This window comes from Physeter macrocephalus, chromosome 7 (assembly GCF_002837175.3).
Source record: "Physeter macrocephalus isolate SW-GA chromosome 7, ASM283717v5, whole genome shotgun sequence".
NCBI lineage: Eukaryota > Metazoa > Chordata > Mammalia > Artiodactyla > Physeteridae > Physeter > Physeter macrocephalus.
Window position 1 is genome coordinate 112,816,875 of NC_041220.1, and position 20,329 is coordinate 112,837,203.

General features: G+C 39.5%; 1 protein-coding gene across 6 annotated transcripts in view; it reads right to left on the bottom strand.

The window, feature by feature from the left end:
• The window catches only part of PAPSS1 (3'-phosphoadenosine 5'-phosphosulfate synthase 1), a 105,826-nt gene that overhangs the window by 51,769 nt on the left and 33,728 nt on the right, over positions 1-20,329 (bottom strand). For all 6 annotated transcript variants that reach the window (XM_024119350.3, XM_024119348.3, XM_007100581.4 and 3 more), the window contains 2 exons: positions 3,443-3,556; positions 883-994 (listed from right to left, as the gene is read on the bottom strand). In XM_024119350.3, coding sequence (XP_023975118.1) covers positions 883-994; positions 3,443-3,556 — 226 coding nt within the window. The remainder of the gene's footprint in view (positions 1-882; positions 995-3,442; positions 3,557-20,329) is intronic.

A 20,329-nucleotide genomic window follows, 5' to 3' on the forward strand; every position in this document is an offset into this window, starting at 1 on the left:
AGCATACTACCCTTCAGGTCCATCCATGTTGCAGCAAATGGCAAAAGTTCATTGCTTTTTATGGCTGCATAGTATTCCACAGTGTGTATGTATGTGTGTATATATATATATATATATACATATATATACACCACATCTTCTTTATCCATTCACCTATTGATGGGCACTTAGGTTGCTTCCGTATCTTGGCAGTTGTAAATAATGCTGCAATGAACATATGGGAACATATATCTTTTCTAGTTAGTGTTTTCGTCTTCTTCACATAAATACCCAGAAGTGGAATTGCTGGATCATAACGGCATAGTTCTTTAACATTTAGCAATATTTTCTTTATTGTAGTAAATTAATCTTACCAACAGTATACAAAGTTTAAGGTAGCTGGAATGTAATTACGATACCCTAAATATCAATTTCTTTGGCAATTTTTTTTTTTCGTGGTTTAAAAGAGTAGGAAGAACCATCCTTTTAACCACCTATTTCAGGACTCCTTAACTTGGGACTCCCTGATTCCTTGTTAGAACACCTGGCTTAAGCAAGCATGGGCTTCAGCACAGCACAATTAGTAAGTATGTACACTTCCTGGGGAGAGGCTTTTTACCGTGATCAGGTGGATATGGGGGAAACTGTATTTGTTTTTTAAATCCATTTTCAGCCCTAATCCCCAGGTTGTCCTTCTCCCCCTGCAATAAGTCACAATCAAGAAAACTAAAACTGGAAAGATCTCATGATACATTTAAAATATTCAGTACTGATATAATTTAGTCTTTAAGTGCTATCTCCATTAAGGTGTTACCAGTACTCTCTAGAAATAGTGACGAATCCCTGCAACTGTGTGCTTCCTTTTCCATACTCAATGTACTTGAATATTTTAAAATGTCTTACCATCCAGAAGACAATCGAAATGAAGACACTGTAAGTACTCCCTCTCTCTCATAAAGCCATTCAGCGGGGTTGCCCAGCCTTCTGCCAAAACCTGCACCCACTGCATATCCACCTAGTAAATGAGACAGTAAAGAAAAATGCTCTATTTCATGTACTTACGAACAAAAGTATTAATGACGTTTTGGAGTTTAATTTTGAAAGCAATGGAAACGAACTTCTCAAGAATGTTTATAGATTTTACAAATCTAATAAACAATAAGGGCACTAGGAAAGTATGTATTTTTCTTAATGAATCTGAGTAACATTAGGCTTCCCAACATTTCTAGTAAGAATAGCATCTCCTAAACCAGGGGTCCTCAAACTTTAATATGTATTAAGAAACCTCTGGAAGGCTTGTTAAATGAAGACTGCTCCACCCCCAGTTTCTGATTTCACTGGTTTGCTGTGGCACAAGGATTTGTATTTTTAACAGGTGCCCAGAAAATGCTAACAAGGATGGTCTGGAAACTACACGCTGACAACCACTGTCCTGAACTAAAACAAACTTTAGATAAAAATATTCACCAAAAAAAATCCCTCACCAATGACAGAGTACCCTTCATTTTACAAACACTACATTATTTCTTGAACTTTAAGATTTCTAGTAGATCCCATCAGAATATTAAAGAATTGATGAATTAACGCAAGCTGGATATGCTCATTTTTTAACTCTGTGTGTGTGTGTGTGTGTGTGTGTGTGTGTGTGTGTGTGTGTGTGTGTGTGTATATATATATGTATATATATGGAGCAGTGATTCTCATATGAGAAAAGATAAAGCACCTGGCCAAGAGGTGTGCATTATGATGTGACTTATCATGTATTCCCAAAGTATTAGGTTGGCATGTTCCACTGAAAAATCAAATAATGGTAAAGCATTGCCCTCCTTCAATTCACAGGAACAAATTATATTCGTGCACCAAATTGTTGCACTTTCAAGTTCTCCTCTTACTAATTTTTCCTAAATCTTTGACAGTGGCCACTATTCTTCTCTATTGGAATCTAATTCTAGATGGTATCTATTATGGACTGAATGTTTATGTCCCCCTGAAAATATGTTGAAGCCCTAACCCCCAATGTGAATGTACTTGAAGATAGGGCCCTGAAGAGGTGATAAAGAATAAATGAGGTCATAAGGGTGGGTCCCAACCCAATAGGTATGGTGCCCTCATAAGAGAAAGAGACACCAGAGCTCCCACAGACACCCTGTGAGGATAAGGTGAGAAGGCGTCTGACAGCAAGTCAGCAAGGGAGCCTCGCCAGGAACCAAATCAGACAGCACCTGGATCTTGGACTTTCTAACTTACTGAACTATGGGAAAATAAATTTCTGTTGTTTAAGCCATCCAGGGTATGGTATTTGTTATGGCAGCCTAGCATACATTATATGATGTAACCTAATTTTTTTAATTAATTACTTTGCATACTGCTGTGCAAAGAACAAACCACCATATTGAAAAAAAGATCACATTTAGAAAAAGCAGCTGTTTTTTCTGGGTTATAGAGTCCAACTGACCTGGATTCATATGCATTCATTCTCAGTTTCGTTCTCTCTCTCTCTCTCTCTCCCCTTCCCTTGTCCCTGCCCTGTGTGCGCGTGTGCGCGCGCGCGTGTGTGTGTGTTCGTTCATTTGATGCACAGTCTGCCAGTGACAAAATCTGTTGTTCCTTTGCAAAGTCAGCTTTGAGTGGCTCTGCTCTCCAACTCTCCCTCTCTCTGCTCCCCTGCAGCATGTCTTAGCTTCTGGTCAGAAACTCAATCACACAAATCACCTAGATAATGTACTCTTATCAGGAATATGAGTAAGTCTTTGAAGAGTCTTCCTCCGACCTCAGAAGGGTTGGGCGTTTATTTTTCTTTCTCCTTACTTGCACATTTGGCACCTCCCTGGGTATCCGGGATTTTTACTATATTAAAAGAAAGGCTGGGAAATTCTAGTCCTGGTCCACGTTCTTATTCCTAAATCTCTTCATTTTTAAAGTATATCTGAATGACACAATTTAAAATTCTCTAAGATTTGAAAGTGATAAATTATAGTCGCCACTGTCATATCTAGTTTAACTAAGCAGTTTTTTATTGGGAAAAACACCTAATGCTATTACTAGAGCTAAGATACACAACAGAATTATTCTTCACAATGTAAGAAAGGGAAAGTCAGGGTTTTGACAAGGGATTAGGAAACATGTTTAAAGGAAAAAAATGTTCATTTTAATTATTTAATTATTAAAGGTTTTTAACCTTTTAGAACCCATTCCTTCTGATAAGCCTAAAAATCTTACATAATCTTTGTTCTTTGATATTTCATAATAAATAAATATTACGACTAAAATGAAATCAAAGCCATGGTAATTTAGAAATATGGTTTTACAAATTAAACATATTTCCCATCTCTGGGAATTGTGATATACACAACTACCACTATCAGCCACACCCTCAAACACAAAAATAAAATCACAAATTCTATAGACTAACAACTATACATAAGGTTAAATCACTCAGTAGGAAAAGGAACAAAGCACTCACTTTATTAATTTTCAACGCTGGTAATGTTTCTGCATCTGTTTTTGCCAAATGAAGTTTATTTTCTGGCACATACAGTTCTTTCACTTCATAAGAGGCATCCACAGGTACAATATCCTATACATCCACAAAAGTACAGTTAAATGTTTGATTCAACAATTTAGCTTTCTCCAAAGGGTATCTTAATAGAGAAAATTAACATTTCAAAATGAGACTTAAAAAACGAAGTGTAAGAGAGGGATTTAATGCTGTACCTCCCAATCAATTTTCGTAGTGATAGCTGGTCTACTTGCAAGCAGGTAACATCCCGCATGCAAGACTTCATTAATCATAATCTCTCACTATCTAGTGAGACAGAAATTCCTGGAATGTGCCATATAAGTCAAGATCACGCAACTGCAAAGAAGAGGTGACCTCAAGTAAGGGATAATGATAAAAATAATTTGGAAATAAACAAAAAAAGCACTCTAAACATAATCATTATTTTCTGTAACATATTATAAAACCATTTCATTCCAGCTTCCACATGCATCTTTGTTACCATTGTCACTAAAGCCACCTTCTTAGTCATGTAACACAGTATTCCAGAGCACGTCAGCTCTACTCCCACCACCACAGTTTGAGAAACAGCACTCTCTGATGTCTTACGAAATGTAGTCTGGAAATTTTAACCAAACTCCTAGTATTCATTTATATCACATTGGGACAGTGCTTTTTCTCATTTGTCCCACAAGTATCTGTTTGTAATTACCACAAACTTACATACTGCTCTTATACACTGCTCATCCAGTGATCTTTACAAGGCCTATTCACACTTGTCATACACCCAGGAATAATTAGTAAATGTGTTTTGCGGGGTTTTCCTTTTTTTTCTTTTTTCTTTTTTGGCCGCACTGCACAGAAAGCAGGATCTTAGTTCCCTGACCAGGAATCAAACTGGCGCCCCCTGCAGTGGAAGAGTCTTTCTTTTTTTTTAACATCTTTATTGGAGTATAATTGCTTTACAATGGTGTGTTAGTTTCTGCTTTATAACAAAGTGAATCAGCTATACATATGAAGTGCAGAGTCTTAACCACTGGACCACCAGGGAAATCCTACTGTGTTTAATTACTTTAAAATTTTCCAGTCAAATCAATCAAGTAATCTCTATAAGCATACAAAACTGGCACTGATTAAGGGTTTTCCATATGTATCCAAGCAATAATTTCTTATGCAAAATAAATTAATTCTCAAGAGAATGAGAAGACAAGCCACAGACTGAGACAAAATATCTGGAAAAGGCATATCTGAAAAAAGGACTGTTACCCAAAATATACAAAGAACTCTTAAAACTCAACAGTATGAAAAGAAGCCTATTAGAAAATGGGCCAGAGACCTGAACAGACAACTCACAAAAAAGATATACAGATGACAAATAAGTATATGAAATGATACTCTACATCATATATCATCAAGGAAATGCAATTTAAAACAACAATGAGATGCCACTATTAGAATATACTTATTAGAATGACCAAAATCCAAAACACCGACCACATCGAATGCTGACAAGGATGCGGAGCAACAGGAACGCTCATTCACTGGTGGTGTGAATGCAAAATGGTACAGCTGCTTTAGAAGACAATCTGGTGATTTCTTACAAAGCTAAACATACTCTCACCAAATAATCCAGCCATCATGCTCCTTGGTATTTACCCAAATGAGGTGAAAACTTACATCCACCTGCACACAGATGTTTATAGCAGCCTTACTCATAATTGCTAAAACTTGAAAACAACCAAGAAGTCCTTTAGTAGATGAATGGATAAACTATGGTACATCCAGACAATGGAATATTAATTATTCAGCACTAAGAAGAAATGAGCTATCAAGCCATGAAAAGACATGGAGAAAACGTAAATGCAGACTACTAAGTAAAAGAAGCCCATTTGAAAAGGCTATATATTGTACGATTTCAACTATGTGACATTCTGAAAAGGCAAAACTATGGAGACAGTAAAAACATCAGTGGTTGCCCAGGGTTACAGGGGAGGGGAGAAAGGATGAATAGGAAGAACACAGGGGATTTTCTAGGGCAGTGCAACTATTCTCTATGATACTACAATGGTGTATAAATGTCATTACACATCTGTCAAAACCCACAGAAGGTTCAACGCTAATGTAAACTATGAACTATGGATGATAACAATGTGTCAATGTAGGTTCATCAATTATAACAAAGGTACCACTCTGGTGAGGGATACTGGTAGCAGGATAAGCTGTGTGTGGCAGAGGGGGGAGCCATGGGAGTTCATTCTCTATACTTTCCACTCAAGTTTTGCTGTGAACCTGAAACTGCTCTAAAAAATAAAACCCATTTTGGGGCTTCCCTGGTGGCGCAGTGGTTGCGCGTCCGCCTGCCGATGCAGGGGAACCGAGTTCGCGCCCCGGTCTGGGAGGATCCCACGTGCCGCGGAGCGGCTGGGCCCGAGAGCCATGGCCGCTGAGCCTGCGCGTCCAGAGCCTGTGCCCCGCAACGGGAGAGGCCACAACAGAGGGAGGCCCACATACCACAAAAAAAAATAATAATAAAAAATAAAATAAAACCCATTTTAAAAAATGCATAACAACAGAAAAAGTAATTCAAAATGAATATTAATGGAAGAACCAGGTGTTTATTAAGGACAATACCTACTACTTTTACCGAGGAAAAAGTCTGGGAAGAAACTTCAACTTACATTTGGACTTTCATTAATATCTTCAGTAGTGGAAAAAAGCAGAGTCAGATATGTGTCTCAAAGCTAGACGATCTCATGAAAGCCTGAGTGCTACCACTCACGCAGTCCGTATGGGTTCTGAGAATCTAGAAAGAATTATTCTACTACATTTTTCTGATACTCTGTTCCCTCAAAGATGGAACAGCACTGGCTAAATCATGTACCAAAATCAAGCTCCTCCTACCAGTAAATTCAAGGCCTCTGATCTTTCTCATGAAAAACCCAAGAACGAATAAGAAGAGTAAACATGAAGGAAAAAAGGAAGAAATAATAAAATTAAAAGACATAAATAAAGAAGCGCTGGGCTTTCCTGGTAGCGCAGTGGTTGAGAGTCCGCCTGCCGATGCAGGGGACGCGGGTTCGTGCCCCGGTCCGGGAGGATCCCACATGCCGCCGAGCGGCTGGGCCCGTGAGCCATGGCCGCTGAGCCTGCGCGTCCGGAGCCTGTGCTCCGCAACGGGAGAGGCCACAACAGTGAGAGGCCCGCGTACCGCAAAAAAAAAAAAAAAAAAAAAAAAAAAAGAAGCGCTGCTTCCTACCATACCACGTTCAGCTAGCTCTCTGGAGGCCCTTTGTCCTTTGAGCATCCCACTACTCACGGGAAAGTAGAAAGTATGTGTTAAGCACAAACTCTGCACAGCACAGGGCACTTCATAAACCTTCCAGACCTCCTTCTGCAATTAAGCCTGCAGTAGGTACCTACAGCAGAAGGCTATTTATTGTATTTACTAACGGTAAACACTACATGAGGGCAGCAAAGGATAATGATGAAGGAAGAGAGACAGCTTCCACCGGCTGCCTCAATTTTCTCTTTGTAGATGTAAATACTGTACAACCTTGTAAAGACTCTTTTTTAAATCTAGCAAGAGAAATAGCTTAAGGTAGTCCATTCTGTACCTTCTAACTCCAGGAATTTTAATACATTTATTTTAAATTAGAAAACAGCAATAAAGAGAATGTGGAAAGGAGAAAAACCCATCACCCTATATATGGCTATTATTGTCATTTCTGTATATTCCCCACCAAGCGTTTTTCACCCATGGGCATTACAGGGCAACTGGTAGTTTCAGCATTTTTTACAAAGGCTATTACTCCATCAACCAGAAAACAAAAATTCAGAATCAACTTTTCCCAGAACAGTAGGATGTGCATTAAGTGAACTGCACACACTCCCTATATGTTCAATTAGCTTCTTGGACATGTAAAGCTCTGGAAGGTACCTTGAGGAACACACATTTTTGTAAAATAAAGAATTTAAGTCCTCCATACTAGGAACAAATGCTAAATTAAATTACACAAAAAGTCAGGCATTCATTAGGGCTTTTGTGAGAAAAGAGTATGGAAAGTTTCACAAAACACACTTGAAATTAAATATCTGCATTAATCACAAAACATTAGAGACACAACATTTTCAAAACCAAAAAGAGCTACAAGAAAGCAACACAGGTCTATAGGTCAGTTATTTCTGATTTTTGTACTTAAGACCTGAGTTCACGTTCTAACAGTGCAACCTTGAGCAGGTTATCTAACATTTCTCACCTTGTCTCCGTCTCAGCTATTTAACAACACTGCCACCAAAAAGTGTGTGTGTGTGTGTGTGTACGTGTGTGTGTACAGTTACAGGGCTGCTGTGACAAATGACTTAAAGTATGTAAACTGCGGGGCTCACATTTACTGGATGATACCAGCAATGTTCTAAGGGCTTCACGTGAATAAATTCATTTAATTTTCATGCAATCCTACCTATGAAAGTAGAAGAAACTACTGCTGTCCTCCTTTTACAGATGAGGAAATTAAGGCTCAGGAGAGGTTAATAACTTGCCCCAAATCCCTGCTGTACTGTGTTCCAACATGCTTACCACATAAATAAATACTCAATAAATAATAGTTATAGTGTGCTTGCTACATGCCAGGAACTGTTCTAAGCACTCTACATTTATTAATAGAATCCTCAGTACAATTCTGAGACAGGTACTATTTTTATTTCCCATTTCACAGATGAGAGAATTGAAGCCGGAGAAAGGTTATTTTTTTCCAAGGTCATACAGTTAATTGATAAGTGTTGAAACTGGGATTCCAACTCAGGTCCCAACACTATTCTCCAAATAAAAACCAAATTTTTAAAAATAAAAATTAAAAGAAAAACCTTTACTGTTTTTCTCATAAAACTAAGTTATGAAACATTTTGCCACATAAATTGTTCTTAGTTTACTTTCATGATTTTATTAAACATTTACAATTCCAAGGGTTTCTGGTCAGCGTGTGATCTTTCTGTGTTAATAAAGTCCTAGACAAAAAGTAAAGATATTCAACATTTCAGTTACATCTAAACATTTCTATTAATAACAAGTGAACGATTTTTAACCACCTTTCTCAAACTCCATCACTGTGAATAAACTGAAAACCTCCACTTCCACCACTTGAGACCCCTTAGAACTTTGAAAACTAGAATCACAGTCTGGGAATAAATGACACAGGAGCTCCAGGGAAGAGAAGAATTTCACTGATACAAACAACTCTACATAAAGCTTTCTTTGCCAACTCTGAAGCCTATATTATTTTGTAAGGATGAGATGCCTTTTTTGTGATGGGTGTTGACTGCTCTCCCCCACCCCCCCATTTACCACTAATAGCTGTCAACAATCTTGGAGGGTCAGACTACAGACTAAACCTTTTGATCTCTGTTGCACGCAACAGGGCATTTTTAGCTGGTTTCCTAAGCCATCATCATTAGAGTCAGCTCACAAATACTAATGAATAGCAGCAGTGCACACTGCCCACTGTAATGCTCCCAGCACAAGGCTGGGTGTGTGTCCGCCTTGCCTCCACCCTGGAATCCCCCCTTCTGTAGAACGCCAGGACACTGGTGTGTACACTCAGGTATGTGAATCTGCTCCCTCTGAAGAGACTCCGTTCACAGAAAGAACTGAGAACCAACAAATGTTTCTATACATCGTGTCTATTTCCTTCCAACCACACCCTAAGTTAAAAAACAAATGTACAAACAGTTTGTGAGCAAATCCAAGAGAACTAGTTTGATCATGAAAGAGTGGTACCTATATTATAAATCCAACCAAATTATTTTTTTAATGTTCTGTACACTAATAATGCCATAGCTTTAGGATGAATGCATTGTTAGTAATGTGCTGCTTTGTATGCATGAACATAGAGGCTATAATCACTTTTTTTGCACGCAACAGGGCATTTTTAGCTGGTTTCCTAAGCCATCATCATTAGAGTCAGCTCACAAATACTAATGAATAGCAGCAGTGCACACTGCCCACTGTAATGCTCCCAGCACAAGGCTGGGTGTGTGTCCGCCTTGCCTCCACCCTGGAATCCCCCCTTCTGTAGAACGCCAGGACACTGGTGTGTACACTCAGGTATGTGAATCTGCTCCCTCTGAAGAGACTCCGTTCACAGAAAGAACTGAGAACCAACAAATGTTTCTATACATCGTGTCTATTTCCTTCCAACCACACCCTAAGTTAAAAAACAAATGTACAAACAGTTTGTGAGCAAATCCAAGAGAACTAGTTTGATCATGAAAGAGTGGTACCTATATTATAAATCCAACCAAATTATTTTTTTAATGTTCTGTACACTAATAATGCCATAGCTTTAGGATGAATGCATTGTTAGTAATGTGCTGCTTTGTATGCATGAACATAGAGGCTATAATCACTTTTTTTTTTTTTTTAATTTTTATTGGCCATGCCACATGGCTTGCAGGATCTTTGTTCCCCAACCAGGGTTCAAACCCGTGCCCCTGCAGTGGAAGTGTGGAGTCCAAACAACTGGACCGCCAGGGAATTCCCCAAAATCACTTTCTTTTCAAAAAGGAGGGAAGACGTTTGAGAAAATAATTTTAAATTACATCAAATCTTACAGTTTAATATTTATAATTAAAAGAGAGGCCGCAACAGAGGGAGGCCCGCACACCACAAAAAAAAAAAAAAAATTATTTAAGTATAAAATTGTTTTCATTACAGGCATGTCACAAAATTCTTCCCTTTTCAAAAGTCACACCCTGCAATTATTTTAAACTGAATTTTAACCTCACAACTTAGATATAAAATTCTTCTGATATCTAGCCAATGGCAAAATAAAGGTTCAAGAGGTTGCTACTGTTTTTCTCTTCTAAAAGGGTACATAAAGTGAGCGCTTTTGGAATTCACACAAACATAGCAGGAGCCAACAGGAACATGGAACACATACTCAGAGGAAGCGAGTTCTCTGTGGATTGGACATGTAGAGAGAAAAGAACTATCAAGAAGACAAAAAGTTTTTAAAATGCAGACACAGCCAGTTCCTAGCACATTCTACTGACAAATATTTTTCGTTTCCAAAACCACTACTGAACATCTAAAAGAGTCAAAATTACCTCAAAGTGAGACAAGAGATCTGGACAACAGAACATGAAGTCCCTGCCACATGAGCTACCCATTTTAGTTGGGATTCATTCGGATCCCCAGAGACACAGTCAGCTGTTAGAAAATAATGTGTTCTTCTGAAACCTGTACAAATAAAACGCTTTATTTCAGGAAATTTCCTTTAAAACAAAAACAGGGCTTCCCTGGTGGCGCAGTAGTTGCGCGTCCGCCTGCCGATGCAGGGGAACCGGGTTCGCGCCCCGGTCTGGGAGGATCCCACATGCCGCGGAGCGGCTGGGCCCGTGAGCCACGGCTTCTGAGCCTGCGCGTCCGGAGCCTGTGCTCCGCAACGGGAGAGGCCGCAGCAGAGGGAGGCCCGCATACCACAAAAAAACAAAAACAAAAACAGATCACAAGCCAGGTCATGAACAAGTGTTCATGTACCTAACCCCTTACTTCCAGTTTTAAGTATTTAAGGATAGAGAGGAAACAGGGGTGCTCCTAGGAGTTCTCCTGAGTAGGGGGTCAGTAAACAATTTACAGGCTACCATTAATGAGGTAGGTCTAGAAAGATTTTAAAATTTAATTTCAAAATGTAACATGGATACTCAAAACTTTTTTTTTCTTTTTTTTTTTTTTTTTTTTGCTTGACTGACTAAATACAATCTAAGACCTAACATATGTTGTATCCATATCTTTGTTCAAAGAGAAAATTGTTTGTTTTTTTTCCTGGAAACTGGCCGGCAGAACAAACAACTCATTCACTACCTAAAAATAGTAGTTCTTGCCTTCTCTTTTTAATCTTCCTAAACTGTGAATGAGTTAATAAACACAGTGACTTCACATTGTAAATTTTTCCTTTAAGTATTTTCTGAACTTTTTCTTGAGCCAAATCTCAACAGATTTGAACACTAGAGCTCAATCATATTTTTATGAAACTATTAAATTTCTATTATCTAAGCTACATGCATCCAAAGCATGAACATCAATGACATACCGGCATCACTTTAAAACTGAGCTGCTGCAAAATCTGGTTTTACATGCAGTATAAAACCCATTTAGAGCACTAAACCACCATTTCATAAGAAGACAAACCTTTGAATAATTTATAGCACTACTAAATCTAGAGTTCCTAGTAGATTTAAAAACAGTATTTAAAATATCACTTTAGATTAAAACCATCAGCAAGAAGCCTACTTCTTTATGTCATAACCCGCCAAGTTAAAATGCAATACCAGCAGGCCATCTAGTGACCATTCAAGGGTTAGGAAAAAACTTAAATAAAAAACCTTCAGTATTTTCCAGTGTCTTCTATCTTCTTGGATAAAAATGTGCCAACTGAAGCATACTGAGAAAATAAAGATGCTCCGACAAAATACTGAGAAATTATTTATTTAAATGACCACACTGCCTATACCAATTATATTACATAAGCCAGATCAAAAGAGAAATAAGACAATCCAGAGATGACAGAACCAAAATACCCATCATCCTAAAATACCCACTGTAGACCACACTAAAAGTATTTTTTCTTGGACAGTGAAAATCAATTCCATATCTTAATAATGATAAAATTTCATATTCTAAGGCAAATCAAGGAAAATTTAAACATGAAAATTTTTCACTGCCCTTTGACCTCTCTCCCCTCTACTGTGCATTGTGTATCTGCATTATGCATTGGCCTAACCTTCCCCACTGGCAGAAATTCATGTTCAATCATAAAGAGGAAATGTTCTCATAGCACCAACAAAACTCCTTAAAAGATAACATTCCTTCTTGGGGACTTCCCTAGTTGGCGCAATGGTTAAGAATCCGCCTGCCAATGCAGGGGACACTGGTTCAAGCCCTGGTCTGGGAAGATCCCACATGCCACGGAGCGACTAAGCCCGTGTGCCACAACTACTGAACCTGCGCTCTAGAGTCCACGAGCCACAACTACTGAAGCCCGTGCGCCTATAGCCTGTGCTGCGCAACAAGAGAAGCCACCGCAATGAGAAGCCTGTGCATCACAGCGAAGAGTAGCCCCCGCTCGCCACAACTAGAGAAAGCCCACGCGCAGCAACAAAGACCCAACGCAGCCAAAAATAAATATATTAAATAATTAATTTTTTAAAAAAAGATAACAGCGTTTCCCTGGTGGCGCAGTGGTTGAGAGTCTGCCTGCCGATGCAGGGGACACAGGTTCGTGTCCCGGTCCGGGAAGATCCCACATGCCACGGAGTGGCTAGGCCCGTGCGCCATGGCCGCTGAGCCTGCACATCCGGAGCCTGTGCTCCGCAACGGGAGAGGCCACAGCAGTGAGAGGCCCGCGTACAGCAAAAAAAAAAAAAAAAAAAAAAGATAACATTCCTTCATGATCTTGCAAGGGGCTACAATGACCCCCACTTTGTACTCACAGATCTGGATTGTGCAAACTATCTACGTCATTTAATGTACAGCCCTCTGTCTCAAAAACCTATATAACTGTGCTTTGACCTTTAAGGGCAGAACAGTCCTCAGAGCTTGCTGAGGGCCTGTTCCTGGGTTAAAATCCTCTATTTGACTCGAATAAAGTTTTCCATTTCTTTCTTAGATGGATTAATTTTTTGTCGACAGTAAAGAATGTTAAAGAAACAATACCTGGTAGAATTCATTTCAGAAGAGTATCTCCAAAGTAATACGGAGCATCACACAGAAGAAATTCCACTTATCACCAGAGGAGGCAGCACTTGTCAAACACCTGAACTATCCTGGGACAAACAACTTCACCTCCCTGAATCTGTTTCCTCATCAGTAAAATGAGGAAAATTATAACTACTTCTCAGAGTTTTAACAAAAATTAAATGCAATAATGCTACTGAAGGGACTACCAAAGGCTCTGCACATGCTAAGAGTTCTGCTCTTCCATCTCTACCTGTGCCATTCCCTGCCAGCACTCACAATTATATTCTTAGACATAATGCTAGTCAATGCAGAACCCCTAATCTTCACATCCCCACTCAAAGCACACACTAGAAAGCTATGGAGATTTGGTTACTATTCCCTGAAAACACCATTGCACTCGACATCTTCATCCCCTCCACCCGCAATCTGTATTTGTGATATTAGCTCTACCATGTGAGCTCACATAACCCACCCTTGGAAAACCTAACAAATATCTTTGTGGAACTTCCCTGGTGGTGCAGTGGTTAGGACTCCAAGCTCCCAATGCAGGGGGCCCGGGTTCGATCCCTGCTCAGGGAACTAGATGCCCCATGCATGCCACAACCAAGAGTTCGCATGCCACAACTAAGGAGCCTATGAGCCCCAACTAAAGGAGCCTGCCTGCCACAACTAAGACCCGGCACAACCAAAATAAATAAACAAATAAATAAATAAAATATTTTTTTTAAATGTCTTTGTGATGACAATGAAGTTGAATTGCACTGGCTAACCCTGGACCACCAGGGAGAAGGAACTTGTTAGGAAAAGCATATTACACTAAGTCACCTTGCGATAAGGGTGCAGCAGGCAAAGAAACTCGTATCACCAACTAACCATAAACTCTGAGCCGAACATCAGGTATGCACTGGTTTCCCCATGTATCCTAATGTTCATCTGAGATTCAACTTTGTGAGAAAATCAAAGGAGAATAAACACCAGAACAGAAGTAGTTGTGTATGTGTACATATTTCTTCCTTCAATTGTACTTTTAAATTCTATATCATGTTATAAAAGAAAAAACAGAATTTATATAGTCATTCTAGTTTATAAACAATGGTAGTAAGGACCAAAAATTAAGGTCCATGAGGCAGGAATCTGTACTGTCTAATTCACTGCCACATGCACAGTGGTTTACAACAGTGCCTAGCATGTATGGCACCAGGTATGTGTTAAATTAACTCACAGGATCAACCAGTACAAACAGAAATACATACTTTCAATGGGAAGTGAAGTCATTTACTTAGGAAAGCATATAACTGAAATCTTTTCCCCAAAAGAGGGTGGTTCCCAAAAAAGCAATTACATTAAGGAGGCATTTACATTTATTCTTTTGTCACCACCCAGCTTTAGAATAAAAATGAGTAGTTTTCAAAAGAAAATTTCCCTGTCTTAAACTAATATAACCAGAATAGCTTTCTGGCCGTAAATTTAATTATATTGTACTTGAGTTGTAATAAGAACACTCTTTTTTTTTTTTTTTTTTTTTTTTGGCGGTACAAGGGCCTCTCACTGCTGTGGCCTCTCCTGTTGTAGAGAGCAGGCTCCGGACGCGCAGCCTCAGTGGCCATGGCTCACGGGCCCAGCCGCTCCGCGGCATATGGGATCTTCCCGGACTGGGGCACGAACCCGTGTCCCCTGCATCGGCAGGCGGATTCTCAATCACTGCGCCACCAGGGAAGCCCAAGAACACTCTTGAAAGTAAAAGCCAGAGGCATATGAAAATGAATTCTAGGAATTCATGTACCTGGAATCCTAAGTATGGAGTCCAATAAGTTCATGAACAAGTGAGTTAATATCTCTGAAATACTTCACAGGTTTACTCTGTGAATAAAATTAGACAACATACACAAAGTACTCAGTGCAAAGACCAAGTAGGAAACCACCACAGTAATTCAAGTGAGAGGTGGTTAGAAGCTAAAGTAGGACAAAAGACTACTTCCCCTGAGATTCTAACAATCAAAGCAAATATTTTAAAAGACACAAAGCCCCAAATACATGTCCCTTACAATATGTATTCACTAGATGTTAGTTTATCTATCCCTCTTTTTCAAAACCTTGAATGAAACTGTCCAATTATCAGATTGTCTAGCAATAATAATATAGACTAATATCTGTATAAAAGGAAGAATAATAGGTATAATCATTAATTAGGAACAAACAAATTGGGAGCAAGGCATTAAGGCCACAGAGACCAAGGCAAGCAATGGCATCAAAAAAAGAAAAAAAGTAAACAGTGTGGTAAAATGCATAAGGACAATAATTTTTAAAAAAGCAGCTTGGGGGCTTCCCTGGTGGCGCAGTGGTTGAGAGTCCGCCTGCCGATGCAGGGGACGCGGGTTCGTGCTCTTTTTCAAAACCTTGAATGAAACTGTCCAATTATCAGATTGTCTAGCAATAATAATATAGACTAATATCTGTATAAAAGGAAGAATAATAGGTATAATCATTAATTAGGAACAAACAAATTGGGAGCAAGGCATTAAGGCCACAGAGACCAAGGCAAGCAATGGCATCAAAAAAAGAAAAAAAGTAAACAGTGTGGTAAAATGCATAAGGACAATAATTTTTAAAAAAGCAGCTTGGGGGCTTCCCTGGTGGCGCAGTGGTTGAGCGCCCGCCCGCCGATGCCGGGGACGCGGGTTCGTGCCCCAGTCTGGGAAGATCCCACATGCCGCGGAGCAGCCGGTCCCGTGAGCCATGACCGCTGAGCCTGCGCATCCAGAGCCTGTGCTTCCCAAAGGCCCGCATACCGCAAAAAAAAAAAAAAAGCAGCTTGGAACCAAACTATGGAGAAGCTTGAACACAAATTACCTTAATTCTATAAACAATGGGAAAAAAAATCAATATATATTTTAGAGTAAAAAATGGAAAGGATTAGACTACACTTTAGAAAGATGATTCTGATAACAATATAAAATGGAATAAAAGGCAGACAGGACTGGAGGTGGGGTGACCAATTGTACAGTGGCAGTCAACACTCAATTTTTCACCGTTACAGGGGGAAAAAAAGGCAAAGTTCTGTGCATAACAGACACCACATGAGCCTGCATTTTCATTTTACAGAATCACAGTTAAAAATAATTTAAGTCTAAATACAGTGAGGGATCTTGGATTGAATCCAAGAATAGGAAAGGATAATAGTGGAAAAGCTTGTGAAATCCAAGTAAGTTTGTGCTTTAGTATAAAGTACCAAGCTTAATTTCTCAGTTTTGAGAAATGGTCTATGATCACGTAAGTTATTAAGCTAAGAGGAAGCTGGGCAAAGGATATACAAGAACGCTCTGTAATATTTTTAGATTTACAGAAGAATTGCCAAATTTTCTCAAGATAAATATTTCTTGAAAAACAACAAATCACTTTCCACTACAAAAAAAAAAAGAAAGAAAGAAAGAAAGAAAGAAAAAAGCCTCTATGTAGGTAAAAGTGTCAAACTCAAAGGACGCAACTCTGAGTAGGGCCCCAAAGAAGTGTTTAGGAATTGAAGGAAAGAAAAGAAGGGAAGGAGGGTAGCCATCACAATCTAAGTTTAATAATCCCTTAAGTGTCTGAACTATCTGGAATTATCTATAGCCCATAACATGGCTTCTGAGATTCATGAGCCCCCTAAAATTTTATGAGAATATCTATGTGTATTTTTCTGAAGTTTTGTAAAACACTTAAGAATCAGTAATTAGATATAAAAAACAGACAATCCAAACTAACAGAAAATAGAACTATCGGGAATTCCCTGGCGGTCCGGTGGTTGGGACTCCGCACTTTCACTGCCATGGGCCAGGGTTCGATCCCTGGTCAGGGAACTAAGATCCTGCAAGCCGCATGGCGTGGCCAAAAATAGAAAAAGAAAAAAGAAAACAGAACTAAGTATAACTTTCTAACATTGATATGACAAATCTCAAGTTAAAAAAAAAGGTTCAACATATAAAAAATGCAAACAAAACTACAATCTAAATATAAAGGAAAAATACTGAAAACATAGTTTCAATGAAAATGGCATAGAATTAATATTTATTGATTTCATACAAATTTATAAGAAAACTATAAACAACCCCAACAGAGTAAAAGTAGAGTAAGGATAGACAATTCACTGAAAATAAAACAGAGATTACACAATAGACCACCACCTAACAAGCAGAAAGGCCAGCTAATCTATAAAATCAAACTTTCTTGAGCCCATCACAGAGCTGAGGTCCTAAAGCAGTAACATGAGCTGCTTCCAAAGAGTGACAAGTCCCACCAAGAAAAGTCAAGACACATGAATTATCTCCCTTTAGTAAAGCCTGGGAGGAAGAGATGGCTGCAAGAAAAGCAGGAAGAAGAAAACAGCTTTAAAGTTTTGAAAATTCTTCAAGGCTGAGTGCGGACTAGTGTGACAGGTTAGTATCCCTGGGAACCCAGATGTGAGGAGTTCTGCGCTCACTCACAAGCAGGCCTACAAGAGGTATGCAGAAGGAACATGAAGAGCAGGTCTGGAGACCAGAGAGAGAGCTCCCTCGGTGGTGCACAAGCACAAAGCTCTGCCCACTCCCTGCAACACTGTCTCATCCAAAACAAAAGCCTTAGGCTGATGGGGGAGGGCATGAAACCGCTCCCCACCCGACCCCTAGCCTCCCAGGGTCTGCTGTTTGCGGGGAGGGGTAGAAGCAAGTATGGTCTGCCAAAAGGAGGTGGAAGAAACTCTCTTGGCCCAGGATCCTGAACCAATACAAACTAGGGATCTGCACGTGAGGAGCAGAAAACTCACCCTCCAAGCCCTCCCAGGTTCAAAGAGAGCCTGGCTACCATGCAGGGAGGGGAAGCAACACTGAGAAAGATCCACTCCAAGATCCAGAGGCATAGGTTCTGCTTAAGACTGAAGCTGGACCAGCAGAACTGAAAACCACCACTGCTCTCCCATCATGAGCTTGGTACTAAGTAATAAGCAACAGTAGTTTACTGCTGTGAGAGAGAGGCAAGAGCCTGGAAGGGGACCACTTCTGTGGTACAGGCATATAGGGAATGCTAAAAGCTGAAGACGGAGTAGAAACACTGGGGAAAACCCTCCAGCAGGCCAGATCCCACACTAAGCACAAGGAAAACAGCTCACCACTGGAGAAATGTGAAACGGGTGGTGCATTAAGAATAACTATAGAATAAGGAAACCCTAACCCAGCTGAACTACTTATTAAACTAACTCAACTCACTAAATTAACAGTGTGACAGAAGAAGCATAAATGCCCAAAGCATAAATACCACTTACCTCAATGTCTACTCTTCTTCCAGACACAACACCCAGCATTCAATAAAAAATTAGGACACATCAAAAAGAGCAAGAGGGCTTCCCTGGTGGCGCAGTGGTTGAGAGTCCGCCTGCCGATGCAGGGGATACGGGTTCGCGCTGCGGTCCAGGAAGACCCCACATGCCACGGAGTGGCTAGGCCCGTGAGCCATGGCCGCTGAGCCTGCACGTCCGGAGCCTGTGCTCCACAACGGGAGAGGCCACAACAGTGAGAGGCCCATGTACCGTGGAAAAAAAAAAAAAAAAAAAAAAAAGAAAACGAGCAAGATAAAACACCCACTGTTAAGACATACAGCAAGATCCAGAAATGACCCAGAGGTTAGAACCATCAGGCAGGACTTTAAAATAATTAAAATTACTATGTTAAAGATCTAGTGCAAAAGCGGACAGCATGCCTAAAAAGATAAAGGATTTCAACAGAGAGGTGTATACTATACTAAAAACAAAAAAGATAGCCAAATGATGATAGAATTTTTTAATTATCAGAGTTTAAAAATTCTTCCTATGGGCAAATCAATATATTGGATACAGCTAAGGAATCAGTAATCTTGAAAATAAGTGAATAGAAATTAATAAAGCTGAAAAGTTAAGACAAAAAAGGGTGAAAGAACAGAGCAACTTTAGGCTGCGGGAAAATATTATATTGTCTAACATATGTGTAACTGGCATCCCAGAAGGAGGAGAGAGAATAGGACAAAAGAAATATTTGAGGACATAATGGTCAAGAGTTTTCAAAAACCAATAAAAGAATAAACTACCAACCCAAGAAAGTAAAAGAACTCTAAACTGAAAGAAATCGACCTAAATATACTGAAAGACCTATAAACTTCAAACTAAAACTGCTGAAAACCAAAAAGATTAAGAGCAAATGTTGAATTTAGGCAGAAAAAAAAAGAAACATTATAAAGAGAGGGGAAAAAGGAAAAGAATCACATCAGACTTTCATCAGAAACAATGCAAACAAGAAGACCATGGAACAACATCTTTAAAGTACTAAAAGAAAAACACCTGTCAACCCAGAACTCTATGCCCAACAAACACATGAAAAGATGTTCATCATCACTAATTATTAGAAAAATACAAATCAAAACTACAATGAGGTACCATCTCACACCAGTTGGAATGCCCTTTATTAAAAAGTCTACAAGCAATAAACGCTGGAGAGGGTGTGGAGGAAAAGGAACCCTCTTATGCTGTTGGTGGGAATGTAAACTGGTGCAACCACTACAGAAAACAGTATAGAGGTTCCTCCAAAAACTAAAAATAGAGTTGCCGTATGATCCAGCAGTCCCACTCCTGGGCATACACCCAGACAAAACTATAATTCAAAAAGATATATGCAGCCCAATGTTCACAGCACCACTATCTGCAATAGCCAAGACATGGAAACAACCTAAATGTCCATCGACAGATGAATGGATAAAGAATTTGTGGTATATATATACAATGGAATATTACTCAGCCATAAAAAGGCACGAAATTGAATCATTTGTTGAGACGTGGATGGATCCAGAGACTGTCATACAGAGTGAAGTAAGTCAGAAAGAGAAAAACAAATATCATATATTAACGCATGTATGTGGAACCTAGAAAAATGGTACCGATGAGCCGGTTTGCAGGGCAGAAGATGAGACACAGATGTAGAGAACAGACATATGGACACCAAGGCGGGGAAAACTGCGGTGGGGTGGGGATGGTGGTGTGCTGAATTGGGCGATTGGGATTGACATGTATACACTGATGTGTATAAAACTGATGACTAATAAGAACCTGCAGTATAAAAAAACAAACAAACAAACAAAAA